This window comes from Hemitrygon akajei, chromosome 28, assembly GCF_048418815.1.
Source record: "Hemitrygon akajei chromosome 28, sHemAka1.3, whole genome shotgun sequence".
In the NCBI taxonomy this organism is placed as follows: domain Eukaryota; kingdom Metazoa; phylum Chordata; class Chondrichthyes; order Myliobatiformes; family Dasyatidae; genus Hemitrygon; species Hemitrygon akajei.
Window position 1 is genome coordinate 19,430,847 of NC_133151.1, and position 19,294 is coordinate 19,450,140.

At 53.9% G+C, this 19,294-nt stretch overlaps 1 protein-coding gene and 1 non-coding gene across 2 annotated transcripts; one reads left to right on the forward strand and one right to left on the reverse strand.

Moving 5' to 3' along the window:
• Positions 1-1,351: 1,351 nt before the first annotated feature.
• On the forward strand, positions 1,352-11,438 carry LOC140717744 (dual specificity protein phosphatase 10-like). The gene is made up of 4 exons (XM_073031458.1): positions 1,352-1,435; positions 1,675-2,656; positions 3,897-4,226; positions 8,987-11,438. Exons 2-4 carry the CDS (start codon positions 1,702-1,704, stop codon positions 9,250-9,252), a joined length of 1,551 nt encoding a protein of 516 aa, XP_072887559.1. The 5' UTR covers positions 1,352-1,435; positions 1,675-1,701; the 3' UTR covers positions 9,253-11,438.
• Positions 11,439-18,761: 7,323 nt separating this feature from the next.
• On the reverse strand, positions 18,762-18,834 carry trnat-ugu (transfer RNA threonine (anticodon UGU)). Its single transcript has one exon. It is a non-coding gene; the product is annotated as a tRNA-Thr (tRNA).
• Positions 18,835-19,294: the final 460 nt, after the last annotated feature.

The window sequence follows — 19,294 nt, forward strand, 5'->3', positions numbered from 1 at the left end:
GACCTTCTTAGCCTGACTCCCCCCCCCCCCCCCCACTTTCTTTCAGTCCTGGAGAAGGGTGCTGGCCTGAAACAGCGACTGTCTACTCTTTTCCTTCGGCCCTGCCCAGTTCCTCCGGCATGTTGAGTGGGCCACTCGGGACTCCGAGTCAGCCGGAGGGGAAGAAGCTGTTCCTGAATCGCTGAGTGCGTGTCTACCCCCTCCCTGATGGTGGCAATGAGAAGAGGGCACATCCTGGGTGATTGATGATGGACCTCGCCTTGGAGGCATGACTGTTTGGAGATGCCGGCGAGACTAGTGCCCTTGATGGGGCGAGCTGAGTTTACGACTTCTGGGGCGAGCTGAGTTTACGACTTCTGCAGCCTTTTCCGATCCTCTGCAGAGTCCCCCCACCCACCCCACCTTCCCCCAAGACCAGACGGTGATGCAGCCAGTCACAAGTCCCTCCACCGTACATTGTGAGAGATTTTGGTGACGTACCAAAATGCACGGGAGGTTCTGCAGATTCTCAAAATCCAGAACAAGGGAGGTACTCAGCAGGTCAGGCAGCTTCTACGGAGGGGGATAAAGAGTCGATGTTTCAAGCCCAGGCTCTTCATCAGGGCAGGGAAGGGAGGAGTGAAAATGCCTGCCCCCGCCAGTGGCATTAAAATTAGATACTCCTAAGGTATGGGATCTTGCTGTGGGCAGATTCCATTTTGGCTGGACTTCGATACTTATGAACAGCTTCATCTGCCCACCTGGCTATCAGATTTCTGAACGGTCCATGAACACCATCTTAACACACAAAATGCTGGGGGAAGGGTCTCGGCCCGAGACGCCGACTGTTCACTCTTTTCCATAGATGCTGCCTGGCCTGCTGAGCTCCTCCAGCATTTTGTGTCTGTTTCCCAGCCATCTGCAGATTTTCTCGTGCTCACGAGCACCAGCTCACCATTTTACTCTCTTAATCTACGGATTTATTTTAAAACATTTCTTGTTATGACCCACAGTAATTGTTTACGTACTGCATTGTTCCGCCACCAACAAAGCAAGACATTTTCACAACATACAATCAGCGATACTAAACTTGATTTTGGTTCAATGGTCACCTGAGGTTTGAGGAGTGAGCCCCCTGCTTTTGTTCCCGGGGCGAGAGGAGCAGGTACCACACCCCCCCCCCATCAGCTGACCCCGGGGGCAGGAGTCCAAACCCGCTCACCCGGCACCGCGCCGCTTTGTTCCCCTCTCCACTTCCTGGTTCGCTGCCCGCGCACGCGCGGCACGGTCGACCCCCCCTCCCCCCCGCCGCTGGCCGCCCTGCCATTGGCTGCCGATGATGTCACCGGGGCCGACCCTGTCAATCAAGCACAACAAGGCAGCCTCGCCGCCCGGACCCGGAGCGGGCCAAGCGACCGGGCCGGCTTCTCCCCACAACGCCCGCGGCCGGATTAACGTGAGTGAGCTCCCCCCGTGCAAAGGTGCATTCGCTTATTTGCAGAGAGGAGAACGGATTGCATGCTTGGGGGGTGTGTGTGTGGGGTGGGTAGGTGGGAACGCCTTTTATTCCCCCCTTCCCAAGTTCTGTTGTTGTATCGAGTCGATGGTGCAATGGGTCATTTTGCGCGTGTTTCTGTTGTGTTCCTTCCCGCTCCACTTAATCGGACCCGCTCGCTTTGTTGTTTCGCCCCGCAGGTCTCTCCCCGCCGCCGGCGACCTCCGATGTCTCCGTCCCCCCTGGAAGAGCCTCTGGTGATACGGGTGCTGCAGAGACCCCGGTCGTTGGCGCTGCATCTCGGCGAGGGGGTGCCCGGCTTTGCGGTCGAGAGGAGCGCCGGGAGCCCGAGGCTGCGCTGCCGGGGCCAGGCGGCGGCGAGGAAGCCTTCGCTCATGCAGCAGCTGCCCGGCTTGGGGAGGAGAGCGGTGCAGCGGAAAGCAGCCTTGCAGCTGTCGCCGGCCCGGGAGAGGTCGGCCGGCGCGGCCAGCCCCGCCAGCCCGGCGGCCGGCTGCCGGGGCAGCATGCACCCCTTGAAGTGCGGCTGCCGGGGCTGCTGGCGGCTCCTGCGCCGCGAGGACTCGGGTTCCCCCGCCTCCTGCCCCGCCTGCGTCCCTTGCAAAGCCGGCATGAGGGCGCTCGGCTGCGGTGGCGGCGGGGCGGCCGCTTCCACGCTGCGGCGGCTCGGCTGCCTGCCCGCCCTGAGCTGCCTGTCCTGCGAGCCGGGCGTCAGGTCGCTGGGATCGAGCTGCAGCTTCTGCAGCAGCGACCCCATCGTGACTTACAACCCCAGGGCGGGCGCGGAGGCCGAGGGCAGTGGCCGCCGGCTCTGGCCCGATCAGCTGGCCAAGAAGATGACCGAGTCCAGGGCGCACCAGCAGACCGGCCTGATCCTGGACTGCAGCGGCCTGATGGAGTACACCAAGATGCAGCTGCACGGTGCCATCAGCCTGGGCTGGCCCGAGGGTCCGGGTCCGGGTCCGGGCGCAGGACCCGCGGGGGCGGCCGAGCCCGCCAAGCTCACCGTCTTCGACCTGCTCTCCAGCCGGGACGCCAAGCACCGCCGCTGCCAGGACAGGGGCCGGCCGGACTCGGGGCCGGGCAGGTCGGGACGCCCGGCGGTGCCGCACTCGCTGCAGCTGGTGCTCAGCCCGCTCGGCGCGCAGGACAAGGACGCGCAAGGTAGTATTTAATTCTGCCGCGACCTGCCCCCTCTCTACCACCTTACCCTCGTCCCCTCTACACTCCTCAGTCTCCCCTCTCTACGCCCTCCCCCCCACCACCTCACCCTCATCCCCTCTACACCCTCCCCCCTCTCTACCACCTCACCCTCATCCCCTCTAGACTCCTCAGTCTCCCCTCTCTACACCCTCCCCCCTCTCTACAACCTCACCCCCCTCTGCACTCCTCAGTCTCCCCACTCTACACGCTCCCCCCCACCACCTCACCCTCGTCCCCTCTACACTCCTCAGTCTTCCCTCTCTACCCCTTCTTCCTCTCCCTAACACTATCTTCCTGCCTTTTATTCTCACTCTCGTTCCCCTACCCGCTCCTTGTTCCCCTCACCCCATATCCTTCCCTCTCTTCCACCCTTCCCTCTGCAATGGGGAGCAGTAGCCGGAAAGGTGCAGGACAACTGCCCCTGGGAGGAGGGAGTGATAACTGCCCCTGGGAGGAGGGAGTAATAACTGATGTTATGCCCCATGGTGTCTGAAGACTAACACCTGGATCAAGGGAATGGGTTCGGCTGGAAATCCGGAGCATCACACTCAAGATGCCGGAGGAACTCAGCAGGCCAGGCAGCATCTGTGGAAATAAATAGACGGTCGATGTTTTTGGCCGAGCCCCCTCGTCAGGACTGGAAAAGAAGGGGGAGGGAGGATGCCAGAAAAAGGTGGTGGGGGGAGGGGGGGAGAGAGGCTACCTGGAAGGCGAAGCCTGCTGTTTGGGAGAGGATCTGATCGGAGAGGAGAGTGGGCCGTAGGGAAGGAGAAGGGGGCCCAGCGGGGAGGTGAGAAGGTTCGAAGCGGAAGGGAGGGGTGGAATTTTTGCTTGCCAGAAGGAGGAATCAGTATTCGTGCTGTCAGGTTGGGGGGTACCCAGACACAGTTTACGGTATTCCCCGCTTGGCCACGGGGAAGTCCCGTTTTCGGTGGATGGTGCGCAGGTGCTTGACAAAGCAGTTCCCCACCCAATTTGTGATGGGGTCCGGGGTCTTGCCGGAGTAGAGGAGGCCGCATCGGGAGCACGCGTAACAAATAGAAAGGTTAGATTGCTCGATATATTTGAGACTCTTGGGGCCCACGGGTGACAGAATCGCGCAGGACAAGGTGGGAGGGATTGATCTCGGGAGTAGGTTAAAGGGTTAGCAGAACTTGGTGGGCCGAAGGGCCTGTAATGCCCCCTTTCTCTTCCGTTCCAGCCGACGCCGGCGAGGGTCTAGCCTCCGTCTCGGGGAGCGAGCCTCCCAGGGGTCCGGATGCCCGGAGCATGCCCCTCGACCCGCTGACCCCGGACATCGAGAGCGTCGAGCTGAGCCCCATCCTGCCCTTCCTGTACCTGGGCAATGAGCGCGACGCCCAGGACCTGGCGCGCATGCAGCAGCTCAACGTGGGCTTCGTCATCAACGTCACCACCCACCTGCCCCTCTACCACGCCCAGGGGGGCGCCCTGCGCTACAAGAGGCTTCCCGCCACCGACAACGGCAAGCAGAACCTCCGGCAGTACTTCGAGGAGGCCTTTGAGTTCATAGGTGAGAGGTCGGTGGGGGTTGCTCGCCAGAGGTTAACCAAAGACTTGGCAGCAGAATTTGCCCACTGATTTATTATCCCTCTCCCCCCCATCTCCTGCCTTCCCCCTGTAATCTTAGATGCCCCGACTAATCACCTCCACTTTAATGACCCAATGACTTGGCCTCCTTTGTAGCAATGAATTCCACAGATTCATCGTCCTCTTCTCATCTCTGTAATAAAGGGACGTCCTTCTATTCTGAGGCTGTGTCCTCTGGTCCTAGACTCCCCCACTACAGGAAACATCCTCTCCACATCCACTCTATCTGTGTCCTCTGGTCCTAGACTCCCCCCACTATAGGAAACATCCTCTCCACATCCACTCTATCTGAGTCCTCTGGTCCTAGACTCCCCCACTATAGGAAACATCCTCTCCACATCCACTCTATCTGTGTCCTCTGGTCCTAGACTCCCCCATTATAGGAAGCATCCTCTCCACATCCACTCTATCTGTGTCCTCTGGTCCTAGACTCCCCCACTATAGGAAACATCCTCTCCACATCCACTCTATCTGTGTCCTCTGGTCCTAGACTCCCCCACTATAGGAAACATCCTCTCCACATCCACTCTATCTGTGTCCTCTGGTCCTAGACTCCCCCACTATAGGAAACATCCTCTCCACATCCACTCTGTGTCCTCTGGTCCTAGACTCCCCCACTATAGGAAACATCCTCTCCACATCCACTCTATCTGTGTCCTCTGGTCCTAGACTCCCCCACTATAGGAAACATCCTCTCCACATCCACTCTATCTGAGTCCTCTGGTCCTAGACTCCCCCACTATAGGAAACATCCTCTCCACATCCACTCTATCTGTGTCCTCTGGTCCTAGACTCCCCAACTATAGGAAACATCCTCTCCACATCCACTCTATCTGTGTCCTCTGGTCCTAGACTCCCCCACTATAGGAAACATCCTCTCCAAATCCACTCTGTGTCCTCTGGTCCTAGACTCTCCACATCCACTCTATCTGTGTCCTCTGGTCCTAGACTCCCCCACTATAGGAAACATCCTCTCCACATCCACTCTATCTGTGTCCTCTGGTCCTAGACTCCCCCACTATAGGAAGCATCCTCTCCACATCCACTGTATCTAGGCCTTTCAATATTCAACAGGTTTCTAGGCTGTAGCGAGTACAGGACTGGAGCCATCAAGCACGCCTCACACGTTAACCCTTTCATTCCCGGGATAATTCTCATGATCCTCCTCGGGGACCCTCTCCAAAGCCAGCACAGTGTTGCTGAGCAGAGAGATCTCGGGATCCAAGTTGACAGCTCCTGAAAGTGGCTCCGCAGGTCGATAGGGTTACGCAATGATTGCTTTTATTAGTCGAGGCATTGAGTTCAAAAGTCAGGAGGTTGTGTTGTAACTTTATAAAACTCTGGTTCGGCCACATCCGGAGAATTTCACGCAGTTCTGATCGCCCCACTACAGGAAGGACGTTGAGGCTTTGGAGAGGGGGCAGAGGAGGCTCACCCCGATGCTGCCCGGTTTAGAGGGCGTGTGCTATCACGAGAGGCCGGACAAACCCGTTTTCTCTGGAGTGTCGGAGGCTGAGGGGAGATCTGATCGAGGTTTATAAGATTATGAGAGGCATTGACGGAGTGGACAGGGAGTGTCTGTTTCCCAGGATTGAAGTGTGTAATACTAGAGGGCATACATTGAAGGGGAGAGGAGGGTAGGTTCAAAGGGAATGTGAAGGGTGAGTTTTAGAGAGGGGTGGATGCCCAGTACGGTGGCAGAGGCAAATACATTAGAGGCTTTTAAGAGACGTTTGGATCGGCATGTGGAGGTGAGGAGGATGGAGGGATATGGACATGGGGGGGGGGGGGGATTAGTGTTTGGATGTTTTTGATTTGCTTTTTAGCTGGTACAGCACAACATTGTGGGCCGAATGGCCTGTTCCTGTGCTGTATTGCTCTGTGTTCGATGCTCTGTCCTTTCTTGGATGTGAGCCCAAAATTGCTGACAATACTCCACGTCAGGCCTCACCAGTGCTTTCTCGAGCCCGAGCATGGAACCCTTGCTCTTGTGTTCTATAGTCCGTTCAAAATGAATGCTCATATTGCATTTGCCAGGACTGAACCTGCAAGTCAACCTCCGGGGAATCCTGCTCGATGATATCCCCCCCCCCCCGAGCTCATTTATGCATTTATTCCCCAATCTGGCCTGGCCTCTCTCCTGCCTATCACCTCCCCCCTGGGTCCCCTCCTCCTTCCCTTTCTCCTGTGGTCCTCTCCGATCAGATTCCTTCCTCTCCAGCCCTTCACCTTCCCCCCCACCCGGCTACCCTCCTTCCCCCTCCCCTCACCTGTTTATTCTGGCGTCTTCCCGCTTCCTTTCCAGTCCTGCTGAAGGGTCTCGACCCGGAACGTCGACTGTTTATTCCTCTCCACGGATGCTGCCCGGCCTCCCCAGTATTGTGTGCGTTGCTTTGGTGGTTATACACAAGCCTTTGTTCCACATTATACAAGTCTTCTGATTCTCGTACCTGTCCACATACATTTTTAGACGTTGTAATTCTATCCACGTGCCCTGGCAGCTCGTTCCATCTTCTCACCGCCCTCTGCGTGGAAAAAATTCCCCATGAGGCCTCTTTTGAATCTTGCCCCTCTCACCCTAAATCTATATACCTCTAGTTTTTTTGATCCTTTAGGGATAAAGGGCCTTCAAAGTTCAAAGTAAATTTATTACAAATAAATGTCGCCTGGAGGTTCGTTTTCTTGTGGGCATTCACAAGTAAAGAAATACAAGCCATTGTGTATATTTAAAGCAGAGGTTGATAGGTTCTTGAAGAAGGCAGGAGAACGGGGTTGAGAGGGATAATGGTGGAACAGGCTTGATGGGCCGAATGGCCCAACTCTGCTCCTATATCTCATGCCCCCTTGATTTTATACCTTTTAGATGGTCATCCCTCATTCCTCTTTGCTCCAAGGAGTAAACTCTGCCTGTGCAACCTCTGCCTTGAGGGTTTCCCAACCTGGCTGAGCTAACGGTGGGGGTCCATGGCACTGAAAGAGGGCTGGGAAGCCCCTGCCCGAGAACTCGGGCCTTTGAATCTTCACAAGTCTAGGTTGCTCGCTCCGCTGCCTTGCGGCGGGTAGAGGTTACCATGACGGGTAGAGTTTAATGCCGTCTACAGGGGTGTCCGCAGACGCTTGGGAAGCAGTTGGCGGGCACAGAGGTTCAGGTGGCCGACATTGGTTATACAGGAAAGGCCACAGTTAGAACAAGATCCAGTGCAGTGCGACGAGGTCTTCGTGTTACTATGGCGATTGCAGATTAGTGGTTTAATGGCGATTAATACTCTCTGGCCACTTTGTTAGATATACCTGCTCGTTAATGCAAATATCCAATCAGCCAATCGTGTGGCAGCAACTCGATGCATTAAAGCATGCAGACAGAGTCAAGAGGTTCACACCCAATGTCAGAACGGGGGAAGAAACGCGATCTGAGTGACTTTGACCGTGGGATGATTGTTGGTGCCAGATGGGGTGGTTTGAGTATCTCAGAAGCCGCTGATCCCCTGGGATTTTCATAAACAACAGTCTCCAGAGGTTACGGAGAGCGGTGCGATTAAAGCATCAACCAGTGAGCAGCAGTTCTTTTGGAAAAAAAACAATCTTGTTAACGAGAGAGGTCGGAGGAGAACGGCGTCTGGCCGTTCTCCTCCGACCTCTCTCGTTAACGACTGGTTCGAGCTGACAGGAAGGTGACAGTAACTCACGTTACAACAGAGGGGCGCAGAAGAGCATCTCTGAACGCACAACACGTCGAAGCTTGGAGTGGACGGGCTACAGCAGCGGAAGACCGTGAACGTACACTCCGTGGCCACTTTACTAGAGAGAGCAGAGAGTGGCCACTAAATCCATTTAGTGATTCGGGTTTTGCTAGTTGGTTCAAGAGCTCGATGGTCAAGCTGGCTTCCTCCCTCCCAAGCTGTGTACCCTTCCCCTGTACCGGTGATGAGTGGTTGGGGTATCAAAGCCAGCAGGAAGGGGTAACCCTGCCACCACTCCCAATCCTCCCGAAGGACTCTCGCACGGGGCCTGAATAAAATTTGTACGCACCAAAATGCTGTGGTAATATTCATCCACTGCTCTACCTCCGTCGGGTGAGCGAAAAGGTTTAATGAAGTTATACAAGACATTGGTCAGGCCTAATCTGGAGTATTGTGAGCGGTTCTGGTCACCGGCCTACAGGAAAGATCTCGATAAGGTTGAGCGAGTACAGAGAAGATTTAACAAGGATGTTGCCGGGTCTGGAGGGCCTGGGTTATAGGGGAAGGTTGAACAGGTTAGGACTTTACTCCCTGGAGCGTAGGAGAGTGAGGGGAGATTTGATAGAGCCGTACGAAGTTATGAGAGACAAATAGACGCGAGCGGGCATTTTCAACTGGGGCTGGGTGGGACTGGAACCAGAGGTTGTGGGTTAAGGGTGAAAGGTGACTTGCAAGGAGAACGCGAGGGGGAGCTTCGCTCGGAGGGTGGAATTAGCCCGAGCGGTGGATGCACGTTCGATCTTCAGAGGAGTTTGGATGGGTACAGTGGAAGGAGTCGTTAGCGTCAGATCAGGTCAGCGAGGCGGTGCCGGGGGGGGAGGGGGGGCAGCCCACAAGCGTGGGAACAGACGTGGCCGTGAGGCATTTGGTGGGAGGCTGGAGGGGAAGGGGGGGTGTTTCTCTCTACCGACTCTTCCGATGCCTCTTTCTTTTCCCTCACCAGAGGAGGCCCAGGAGTCGGGGAAGGGCGTGCTGATCCACTGCCAGGCGGGCGTGTCGCGGTCGGCCACTCTCGTCATCGCCTACCTGATGAAGCACACGCTGATGACCATGACCGACGCCTACAAGTACGTGAAGGGCAAGCGCCCCATCATCTCCCCCAACCTCAACTTCATGGGGCAGCTGCTGGAGTTCGAGATGGACCTCAACAAGGGCCTGACGCCCCGCATCCTCACCCCCAAGCTCACCGGGCTGGAGACGGAGGTTTAGACCCGCCCCTCCGCTGCTGGGGGGCTTCGGGAGCCAGCCGGCAAGGGGGTGACCGACCCCGAGCCCGTCTCCGCTGCGAGACTCTCACACTGTGACGAACTCCTGCCTGCCGACCTCCAGCACCCCCTCCTGCCCACGGGGGGTGGGGGAGGGAGGAGTGCTGTGGGAGTGGTCCGTTCCCCGGTGGGGAGGGAATCTATTCTGAGACTCTTTACTGTGAATTGCGTTGCTGGGCGGGCGACTTGCCGGGCCGGACGGCCGTCTCCCCGTCGGCTGGGCGCCCTGCTCGGCGGGGGAGGGCACTACCTCTGTGGCTCGAGGCTCGTTTCCTCGAGCCCTCGCTGTGCTCTGGCCCTCCCCACCGCACGCCGGGGGCGGGGTCACCCCGTCCCCTGAGGGTGGCCACACGTGGCACCAGCAGGCTCTCCTGGGTGGCTCCCCATGGGTACGGGCGGGCGGGGGGGGGCATCGCGCAGGCCCGACGGGTGAGAGAGTGGGAGGCGGAGGGTGTTGGCTGGCCCTACCTGCGTGTGTGGACGGGGGGAGGATTGGACCAACGCCGGTGGGTGAATAGAAACCGTCTTCCACACGAGGGCACCCATACTTAGGGGAGAATGGGACCCTGGATGGTGTTGCACAGGTAAGGGGGAGTAGAAAGCTTCTGCCCCGAGGAGAGAGAAGGGCCCCTCTGTGCCAGTCAACTTGCCTCAGGCTGAACGGTGCCAGCGGTCTCCCTGTTTGATGCCTCCCGCTGAGGCTTTGGACCCTGGGGGACGCCGTTTCAGGGCCGTGCTCGGTGAACCCGACAATCCCCGGCGAGCAGATGTGACCCACGAACCGCGTTCACCTCAATCCATTCAGCACGGCTTCTGCCTCCTGATAAAAGTCTTCCATTGCTTCAAGGAGCGGGTTTATTTTCGGGCACCCTGGCCCCTGGGGGGGTGGGGCCCCTCTCGTCAACCTCTGACTCTCACCTGTAAACCCTCTGCGTAGGACCAGTGCAGAATCTGACTAGGCGGTGTGGAGGGAGCTTCACTCTGTGTCTGACCCCGGGAGTGTGTGATGGGACGGTGTGGAGGGTCTGACCCCGGGAGTGTGTGATGGGATGGTGTAGAGGGAGATTCACTCTGTGTCTGACCCCGGGAGTGTGTGATGGGACGGTGTGGAGGGAGATTCACTCTGTGTCTGACCCCGGGAGTGTGTGATGGGACGGTGTGGAGGGTCTGACCCCGGGAGTGTGTGATGGGACGGTGTGGAGGGAGATTCACTCTGTGTCTGACCCCGGGAGTGTGTGATGGGACGGTGTGGAGGGTCTGACCCCGGGAGTGTGTGATGGGATGGTGTAGAGGGAGATTCACTCTGTGTCTGACCCCGGGAGTGTGTGATGGGACGGTGTGGAGGGAGATTCACTCTGTGTCTGACCCCGGGAGTGTGTGATGGGACGGTGTGGAGGGTCTGACCCCGGGAGTGTGTGATGGGACGGTGTGGAGGGAGATTCACTCTGTGTCTGACCCCGGGAGTGTGTGATGGGACGGTGTGGAGGGAGATTCACTCTGTGACCCCGGGAGTGTGTGATGGGACGGTGTGGAGGGAGATTCACTCTGTGTCTGACCCCGGGAGTGTGTGATGGGACGGTGTGGAGGGAGATTCACTCTGTGTCTGACCCCAGGAGTGTGTGATGGGACGGTGTGGAGGGTCTGACCCTGGGAGTGTGTGATGGGACTCTGCCTGACTCGGGAGTGCGAGAGGATAGGATGTGACCCTCTCTCTGATGCAGACTGCCCCTGCATTTTGCACTAGTGAACCTTCATTGCTGGGCACAGGAGCTGTGAGTGCTGTCACTGTGGGAGGCCATGCTGTGCTGCCCAGCTGTCCGAGCAGCGGAGGGTGGGAGATGGCGGGGGAGTGGGGGGACTTTACATGTCGGAGACAGGGGAGACGTTGTGGGCCTGGTCCGTCCATTGCCATTACCTACCTCCTCTCCCTGCCACGCACTGCACCAAATTATACGATGAACCTGCTCACATCGGTGACCTCAGAGCCGTGGGTCAAAGGTGAATCTTTGACCTTGGCTAGTGATTTGTGTCTATGTGTCAATTTGTGTCGTTTATCTTGCTATTTATTTATTTGTACCCTATTGGTGGCGAATTTCCATCAAGTTATTTATTAAAATTCAATTTTTAAATACGTCTGTTTGGTGAGTCATCCCTGGACGAAACACGGGGTTGAGAGGAGAGATGGAATCGTGGTGTGGAATATCTAAATGCTGAGGCTTTGGTCAGACTACACCTGGCGGATAATGAACAGTTTTGGGCCCTTTATCTAAAAAAGGCTGTACTGATATTGGAGAGGTTCCACAGGAAATTCACAGTGTTCTCAGGAATACAACGGTTGATGTATCTGGGCCTGTACTTGCTGGTGTTTAGGAGGAGGGGACAATCTTATTGAAACCAGTCAAATATTGAAAGGCCTACATAGAGTGGATGTGGAGAGGATGTTTCCTATAGTGGGGGGAGTCTAGGACCAGAGGACACGGATAGAGTGGGTGTGGAGAGGATGTTTCCTATAGTGGGGGGAGTCCAGGACCAGAGGGACACAGATAGAGTGGATGTGGAGAGGATGTTTCCTATAGTGGGGGAGTCTAGGACCAGAGTGTCCAGATAGAGTGGATGTGGAGAGGATGTTTCCTATAGTGGGGGAGTCTAGGACCAGAGGACACAGATAGAGTGGATGTGGAGAGGATGTTTCCTATAGTGGGGGAGTCTAGGACCAGAGGACACAGATAGAGTGGGTGTGGAGAGGATGTTTCCTATAGTGGGGGAGTCTAGGACCAGAGTGTACAGATAGAGTGGATGTGGAGAGGATGTTTCCTATAGTGGGGGAGTCTAGGACCAGAGGACACAGAGTGGATGTGGAGAGGATGTTTCCTATAGTGGGGGAGTCTAGGACCAGAGGACACAGATAGAGTGGATGTGGAGAGGATGTTTCCTATAGTGGGGGAGTCTAGGACCAGAGGACACAGATAGAGTGGATGTGGAGAGGATGTTTCCTATAGTGGGGGAGTCTAGGACCAGAGGGCACAGATAGAGTGAGTGTGGAGAGGATGTTTCCTATAGTGGGGGAGTCTAGGACCAGAGACACAGCCTCAGAATACAAGGAATCCCATTAGATCAGAGATGAGTTGTGGGAACGTCTCAATGGATGGGCAAGTGAGTGTAGTTATCCCCTTTCGTTCAGGAGGCTGATGGTAGAGAGGGTAACTGTTCCTGAACCCGGTGGTGCGAGTCCTGAGGCTCCTGTACCTTCTACCTGATGGCAGCAGAGTGAAGCTAAATATAATGAGTGTCGATCCTAATTTATTTTGCTGCTAACTTAGCCTAATTGAGATAAAGTAGCACCATTGTACACTTGGGAAGGCAAACGATTGACCGATGATCCAGCCATTGTTGGGAGAATCTCAGATGGAGATGGGCGAGCGTACAGGAGCGAGATATACCAGCCAGCGGAGTGGTGTTGTAGTGACAACCTGGCACTCAATGTCAGTAAGACCAAAGAGCTGATTGTGGACTTGAGGAAGGGTAAGATGAGGGAACACACACCAGTCCTCACAGAGGGATCAGATGTGGAGAGAGAGAGAGAGTGATTTCAAGTTCCTAGCTGTCAATATCTCTGAGGACCGAACCTTGAACCAACATATCGATGCCCAAATAGGAGGCACGACAGTGGCTGTATTTCATTTGGAGTTTGAGCAGGTTTGGTATGTCAATTAAAACACTTGCAGATGTCTACAGTTGTACGGTGAAAAGCTTTCTAACTGACTGCATCACTGTCTGGTATGCGGGGAAGGTGCTATCATGCGGGATCGAAGTAAGCTGCTGAGAGCTGTAAACGTACCTCCAACGTGGGCACTAGCCTCCACCTGCATAGTTTCAAAAAAGGTGGTGTCCATCATTCAGGAACTCCCCCTCTTCCCCCCCCCCCCCCAATCACTCAGGACATGCCCTCTTCTCACTGCTACCATCAGGGAGGCAGGGAGGAGGTACAGGAGCCTGAAGACACACACTCAGCGATTCAGGAACAGCTTCTTCCCCTCTGCCATCAGGGAGGAGGTACAGGAGCCTGAAGACACACACTCAGCGATTCAGGAACAGCTTCTTCCCCTCCGCTGTCAGATTTCTGAACGGACATTGAACCTGTGAACACTACCTCACTTTTTTTATTTCTATTTTCTGCACTTTTAATTTTGTGTGTGTGTGTGTGTGTATATATATATATATATATATATATATATACACATACACACACACTCATTAAAAACTCAGTTTTGTTCTCTACTATTATAAAATGAAAAAGGATCTTGTGCTTTCCAGTGTATATGATGTGTACACTGTTCTTGGGTTTAACATGGACCCGACTGGAAGCCCGAGAAGAGTTTAACACCATAAGACATGGGAGCAGAATTAGGCCATTTGGCCCATCGAGTCTGCTTCACCACTTTATTACGGCTGATCCATTTTCTCTCTCGGCCCCAATCTCCTGCCTTCTCCCTGTATCCCTTCGTGCCCCGACCACGCGAGAATCTCTCAACTTCTGCCTTTAATAAAGACTTTGGCTGCACAGCTGCTCTGGCAACGAATTCCACAGACTCACCACCATCTGGCGAAAGGATTTCCTCCTTGTTTCAGTTTTAAAAGGAGGGGCAGGGTGAGCAGGCAGATGTCTTGGTACACGTTGGTACGATATTAGGAAGAAAAAGCAGAGAGGTTCTGAAAAGAGAATTTAGAGAGCTCGGTAGGAAACTGAGGAGTAGGACGTCCAGGGTAGTAATTCCTGGATTGCTGCTTGTGCCACGAGCCAGTGAGGGCAGAAACAGGATGATGCGTGGCTGAGAAGCTGGCGTAGGGGGCAGGGCTTCAGGCTCTTGGATCTCTTCTGGGGGGGGGTATGACCTTTTCGAAAATGACGGGTTGCACCTGGACCCGAGGGGGGACCAATATTCTTGCGGGTAGGTTTGTCAGAGCTGTCGGGGAGGGTTTGGGACGGGGATGGGAGCCGGAGTGAAGGGACTCCAGGATAGGACGGATGGTAAAAAAGCAAAGATAGCGTGCGATCAGACTGTCAGGAAAGACAGGCGCGTGATAGGACAAAATGGCAGCCAGCAGGGTGAGTATCAGTGCATTAGGGATGCAGAAGCAAAATACGGTACTCGAAGCGTTAGATCTCAATGCACAGATATATGGCAGGTGATCTTTACGGGGAGAAGGCCGGGAACTTGGGTTGAGGAGGAGATAGAGAAAAAGGATCAACCATGATTGAATGGTGGAGCAGACTCGATGGGCCAAATGGCCTCGCTCTGCTCCGATGTCTTATGGTCTATCTTGTTGCACTTTTACAGATTGCTAGGTGCAATAAGGCCATCACTGAATCGTGATTGAAGGATGGTTGTAGTTGGGAGCCAAATACTCAAGTTTACATGGGTGACATGGCTCTGCTGGTAAAGAATGACATCAAATAGGAAGATGTTGGATCCTTGTAGGTTGAGTAAAAGGACACTAATGGCAGGACTGCCAATGGTAGCTAGGATGTGCACCACAAATTCCAATGAGAAAAAGAAAAAGCATGTCAAAAGGGCAATGTTATGACTGTCAAGAGATATTTCAACATGCAGGTCAATTGGGAAAATCAGGTTGGTAATGGATCTCAAGAGAGTGAGTTTGTTGAAGGCCTACGAGATGGCTTTTCAGAGCAGTTTGTTGTTGAGCCTACTAGGGGATCAGCTATACTGGATTGGGTGTTATGTAATGAACCGGAGATGATTAGGTAAAAGAACCCTTAGGAGGCAGTGATCACAATATGATTGAGTTGAACTTGAGATTTGATAGGGAGAAGGTAAGGTCTGACGTAGCAGTACTTCAGTGGAGTAAGGGAAATTAGAGCGGTATGAGAGAGGAGCTGGCCAAAGTAAATTGGATGGAGATGCTGGCAGGGATGTCAGCAGAGCAGCAATGGTGTGAGTTTCTGGGAAAAATGAGGAAGGTGCAGAATAGAATATTCCAATAATGAAGACATACTCAAATGGCAAAAATAGTGCAACCACGGCTGACAAGGGAAGTGAAAGCTATTGTAAAAGTAAAACAGAGGGCATACAACAAAACAAAACAAAAAATAGTGGGAACATAGAGGATTCGGAAGCTTTTACAACCCTACAGGGAGCAACTAAAAAATAATCATTGCAGGTAAAAGTTGAAATACGAAAGCAAATAATATCAAAGTAGATAGAAAAAGCAAAAACCTATCCAACCTGGTCTTAAATATATTTACTGAGGCAGCCTCCACTGTTTCACTGGGCAGAGAATTCCACAGATTCTCCACTCTCTGGGAAAAGCAGTTCCTCCTCATCTCCGTCCTAAATCTACTCCCCCGAATCTTGAGGCTGTGTCCCCTAGTTCTCATCGCACCCACCAGTGGAAACGACTTTCCTGCCTCTATTTTATCTATATTTCTATAAGATCTCCTCTCATCTTTTCTGAATTCCAGCAAGTACTCAATCTCTCCTCATAGTCTAACCCACTCATCTCCTTACTTTGGGGTACCTTATCGACTGCCTTGCTGACATCCATACACACTACATCTCCTGCTCTACCTTCATCAACGTGTTTAGTCACATCCTCAAAAAAATTCATTCAGGCTCGTAAGGCGCAATCTGCTTTTGACAATGCCGACGATTCCTAATCAATCAAGTCCACTTAAAACAAAGATGGGAGGAATTTCTTTGGCCAGAGGGTGGTGAATGGAGGCCAGTTTTGATAGGTTCTCGATTGGACATGACAACAAATGTTATGGGGAGAAGGTCGGGAGTGGGGCTGAGGAGGGGAGAAAAAGGATCAGCCATGATTGAATGGCAGAGCGGAGTTGACGGACAAATGGCCCAATTCTGCTCCCATGTCTCACTGATGCTCCTCTACATAGGCAACATCCTTTCCACATCCACTCTATCAAGGCCTTGCACCATTCTGGTTGCATCACTGGCTACAGCAACTTCTGAGTGGACATCAAGATCAGTTTGCTGCTCCCCTGAGGAACCATGGGTCACCAGTGATCTGAAGACTCTTCTCAACCACAAGAAGAGAGCCTTTAGATCAGGAGACAGGGGGGGACTGAAACATGTCCAGAGGGAGCTAAAGGAGAAGATCAAGGCGGCTAAAGAGGAATACAGGAGAGAGCTGGAGAACATGTTTGGGCAGAGTGACCCACGGGAGGCGTGGAGAGGCATGAAGAATATTACTGGCCTCAATCGGCCTGGCTGGAGACCCTTGGAATGTAGCCATGAATGGACTGATGTATTAAACCAATTCTTCAATAGGTTTGACGATTGCCCTCCTGTTCACACCCCTTCAGTACACCAGTCCGAATGCAGAGACACTCAGTGCTCTCTCAGCACGAGCCCATCCTCTCCCCTCCAGTTCAACACAGGCTACCACTGTCTACACTCCCTCCTTGCCCCGAACCTACCACCCACACCTCCACATACCAACTGCTGTCATCCTGATCTTCACCCCCCCCCCCAGCCCCCACCTCCCACCAACTCAGGGGTACGTTTTTTATGCAGAGAGTGGTGAGTGCGTGGACTGGGCTGCCATTGATGGTGGTGGAGGCAGATACAATAGGGTCTTTTAAGAGACTCCTGGTTGGGTACATGGAGCTCAGAAAAACAGAGGGCTATGAGTAACCCTGGGTAATTTCTAAGGCAAGGACATGTTCGGCACAGCTTTGTGGGTATAAATGGGTGTTTCTCCCGTGGGCAGTCAGTGGTGAGTGGGGTGCCGCAGGGGTCGGTGCTGGGCCCGCAGCTGTTTAGCATTTACACTGATGATTAAGGAAGAGGGGACTGAGTGTAGCGTAGCAAAATTTGCTGATGACACTAAACTGAGTGGAAAAGCAAATTGTACAGAGGATGTGGAGGGTCTGCAGAGGGATATGGATAGGTTAAGTGAGTGGGCCAAGGTCTGGCAGATGGAATACAACGTTGGTAAATGCGAGATCATCCACTTTGGAAGGAATAATAGAAGAGCCGATTATTATTTAAATGGTGAAAGATTGCAGCATGCTGCTGTGTGGAGAGACTTGGGAGTGCTTGTTCATGAATCACAAAAGTTGGTTTGCAGGTACAACAGGTTATTTATTAAGAAGGCAAATGGAATGTTGGCCTTCATTGCTAGAGGGACTGAATTCAAGAGCAGGGAGGTCATGCTGCAACTGTACAGGGTACTGGTGAGGCCGCATCTGGAGTACTGCGTGCAGTTCTGGTCTCCGTACTTGAGGAAGGATATACTGGCTTTGGAGGCAGTGCAGAGGAGGTTCACCAGGGTGATTCCAGGGATGAAGGGGTTAACCTATGAGGAGAGATGAGTCACCGGGACTCTCTGGAGTTCAGAAGAATGAGAGGAGATCTTATAGAAACATACAAAATTTTGAGAGGGACAGATAAGATTGAAGTAGGAAAGTTGTTTCTATTGGTAGGTGAGACTAGAACGAGGGGACATTGCCTCAAGATTCAGGGGAGAAGATTTAGGACGGAGGTGAGGAGAAACTGTTTTTCCCAGAGGGTGGTGAATCTGTGGAATTCTCTGCCCAGGGAAGCAGTCGAGGCTTCCTCACTAAATATATTTAAGAAACAGTAGGTAGGTTTTTATATAGTAAGGGAATTGAGGGTAATGGGGAAAAGGCAGGTAGATGGAACTGAGCTTACGGACAGATCAGCCATGATCTTATCGAATGGCGGGGCAGGCTCGATGGGCCGGATGGCCATTTCTTATGTCAGCTCTTCCATTGTATCCTGGATAACGGACTACTTGACCGGCAGACCACAGTTTGGGCAGCTTCAGAGCTGTGTGTCAGGCGTGGCGATAAGCAGCACTGGGGCCCCCACGGGGCACTGTATTGACTCCCTTCCTGTTTACCCCGTATACCTCGGACCTCCGACACAACACTGAGTCAGTCATGTCATCTGCAGGAAATCTCTGATGACTGGGTGGGAGAACGGGAGGGTGAATACAGGGCCCTGGTGGAGGACTTTGTCAAATGGTGCAAACTGAAAGCTACTGTGACACTGTAATTTCCTTTGGGATCAATGAAGGATCTATCTATTTGAAAGGCTTCAGCGCGGGTCACTCACCCTGCGTTCTTCTGACTTCCAGTGAAGACAGGACCAGAGTCTTCAAAAACTCTTCATGCGACAAGCCGCTCAACTCTGGGATCATGTTCACAAACCTCCTCCGGACCCTCTCCAGCGCCAGCACACCCTTTCTCAGATCAGGGGCCCCAAAACTGCTCAGGATACAGCCTCATAAAGCCTTTATAAATCATTCTAGGACTTACCACGCCGCGGAATTAATAAGTTCCGGGACACATGCCGCTGATGTTATACCCGGTTCGGGATCTCGGGTACATGAATGACATTTAACACAAAAAGAAGGGGGAAGGGAAGGGAAAAAAAAGGAATCCCGAGGAGGCCCCAGCGAGGATCGAACTCGCGACCCCTGGTTTACAAGACCAGTGCTCTAACCACTGAGCTATGGAGCCAGTTGCAAGGCAGCGCCTGAAAATAACGCCAAAAGCCGGTAGAGAGCGCAGGCGGGCCGGCCGGCCGGACGCTCCACCTCGGTCCCCCCGGTGCCATTGAAACCTTCCCCAGGAAGGCCGCCAGGGGGAAGCCCCGGACGGGCGGCTGAGAGGGCGGGATCATCTTTAAAGGGGCAGACCGGCGTTTAAAGCGGTTTCCGGCAAGGGCTGATAAACCCACGCGAGGTGCGCTTTATTAAAGAGACCGCACGGCCGTCAAGATGAGCATACCTGCCCCTCTCGAGCCACAGGTGCAAAATGCTGGAGGAACTGGGGGAAAGAGGGCAATAGGGAGACCCTTCTTCAGCAGGCCTGAGATGCTGACTGTTTACCCTTTCCCACCGGCGCTGCCCGGCCTGCCGAGTCCCTCCAGCGTTTTGTGTCCGTGCCTTGCTCCGGATTTCCAGCATCTGTGCAGATT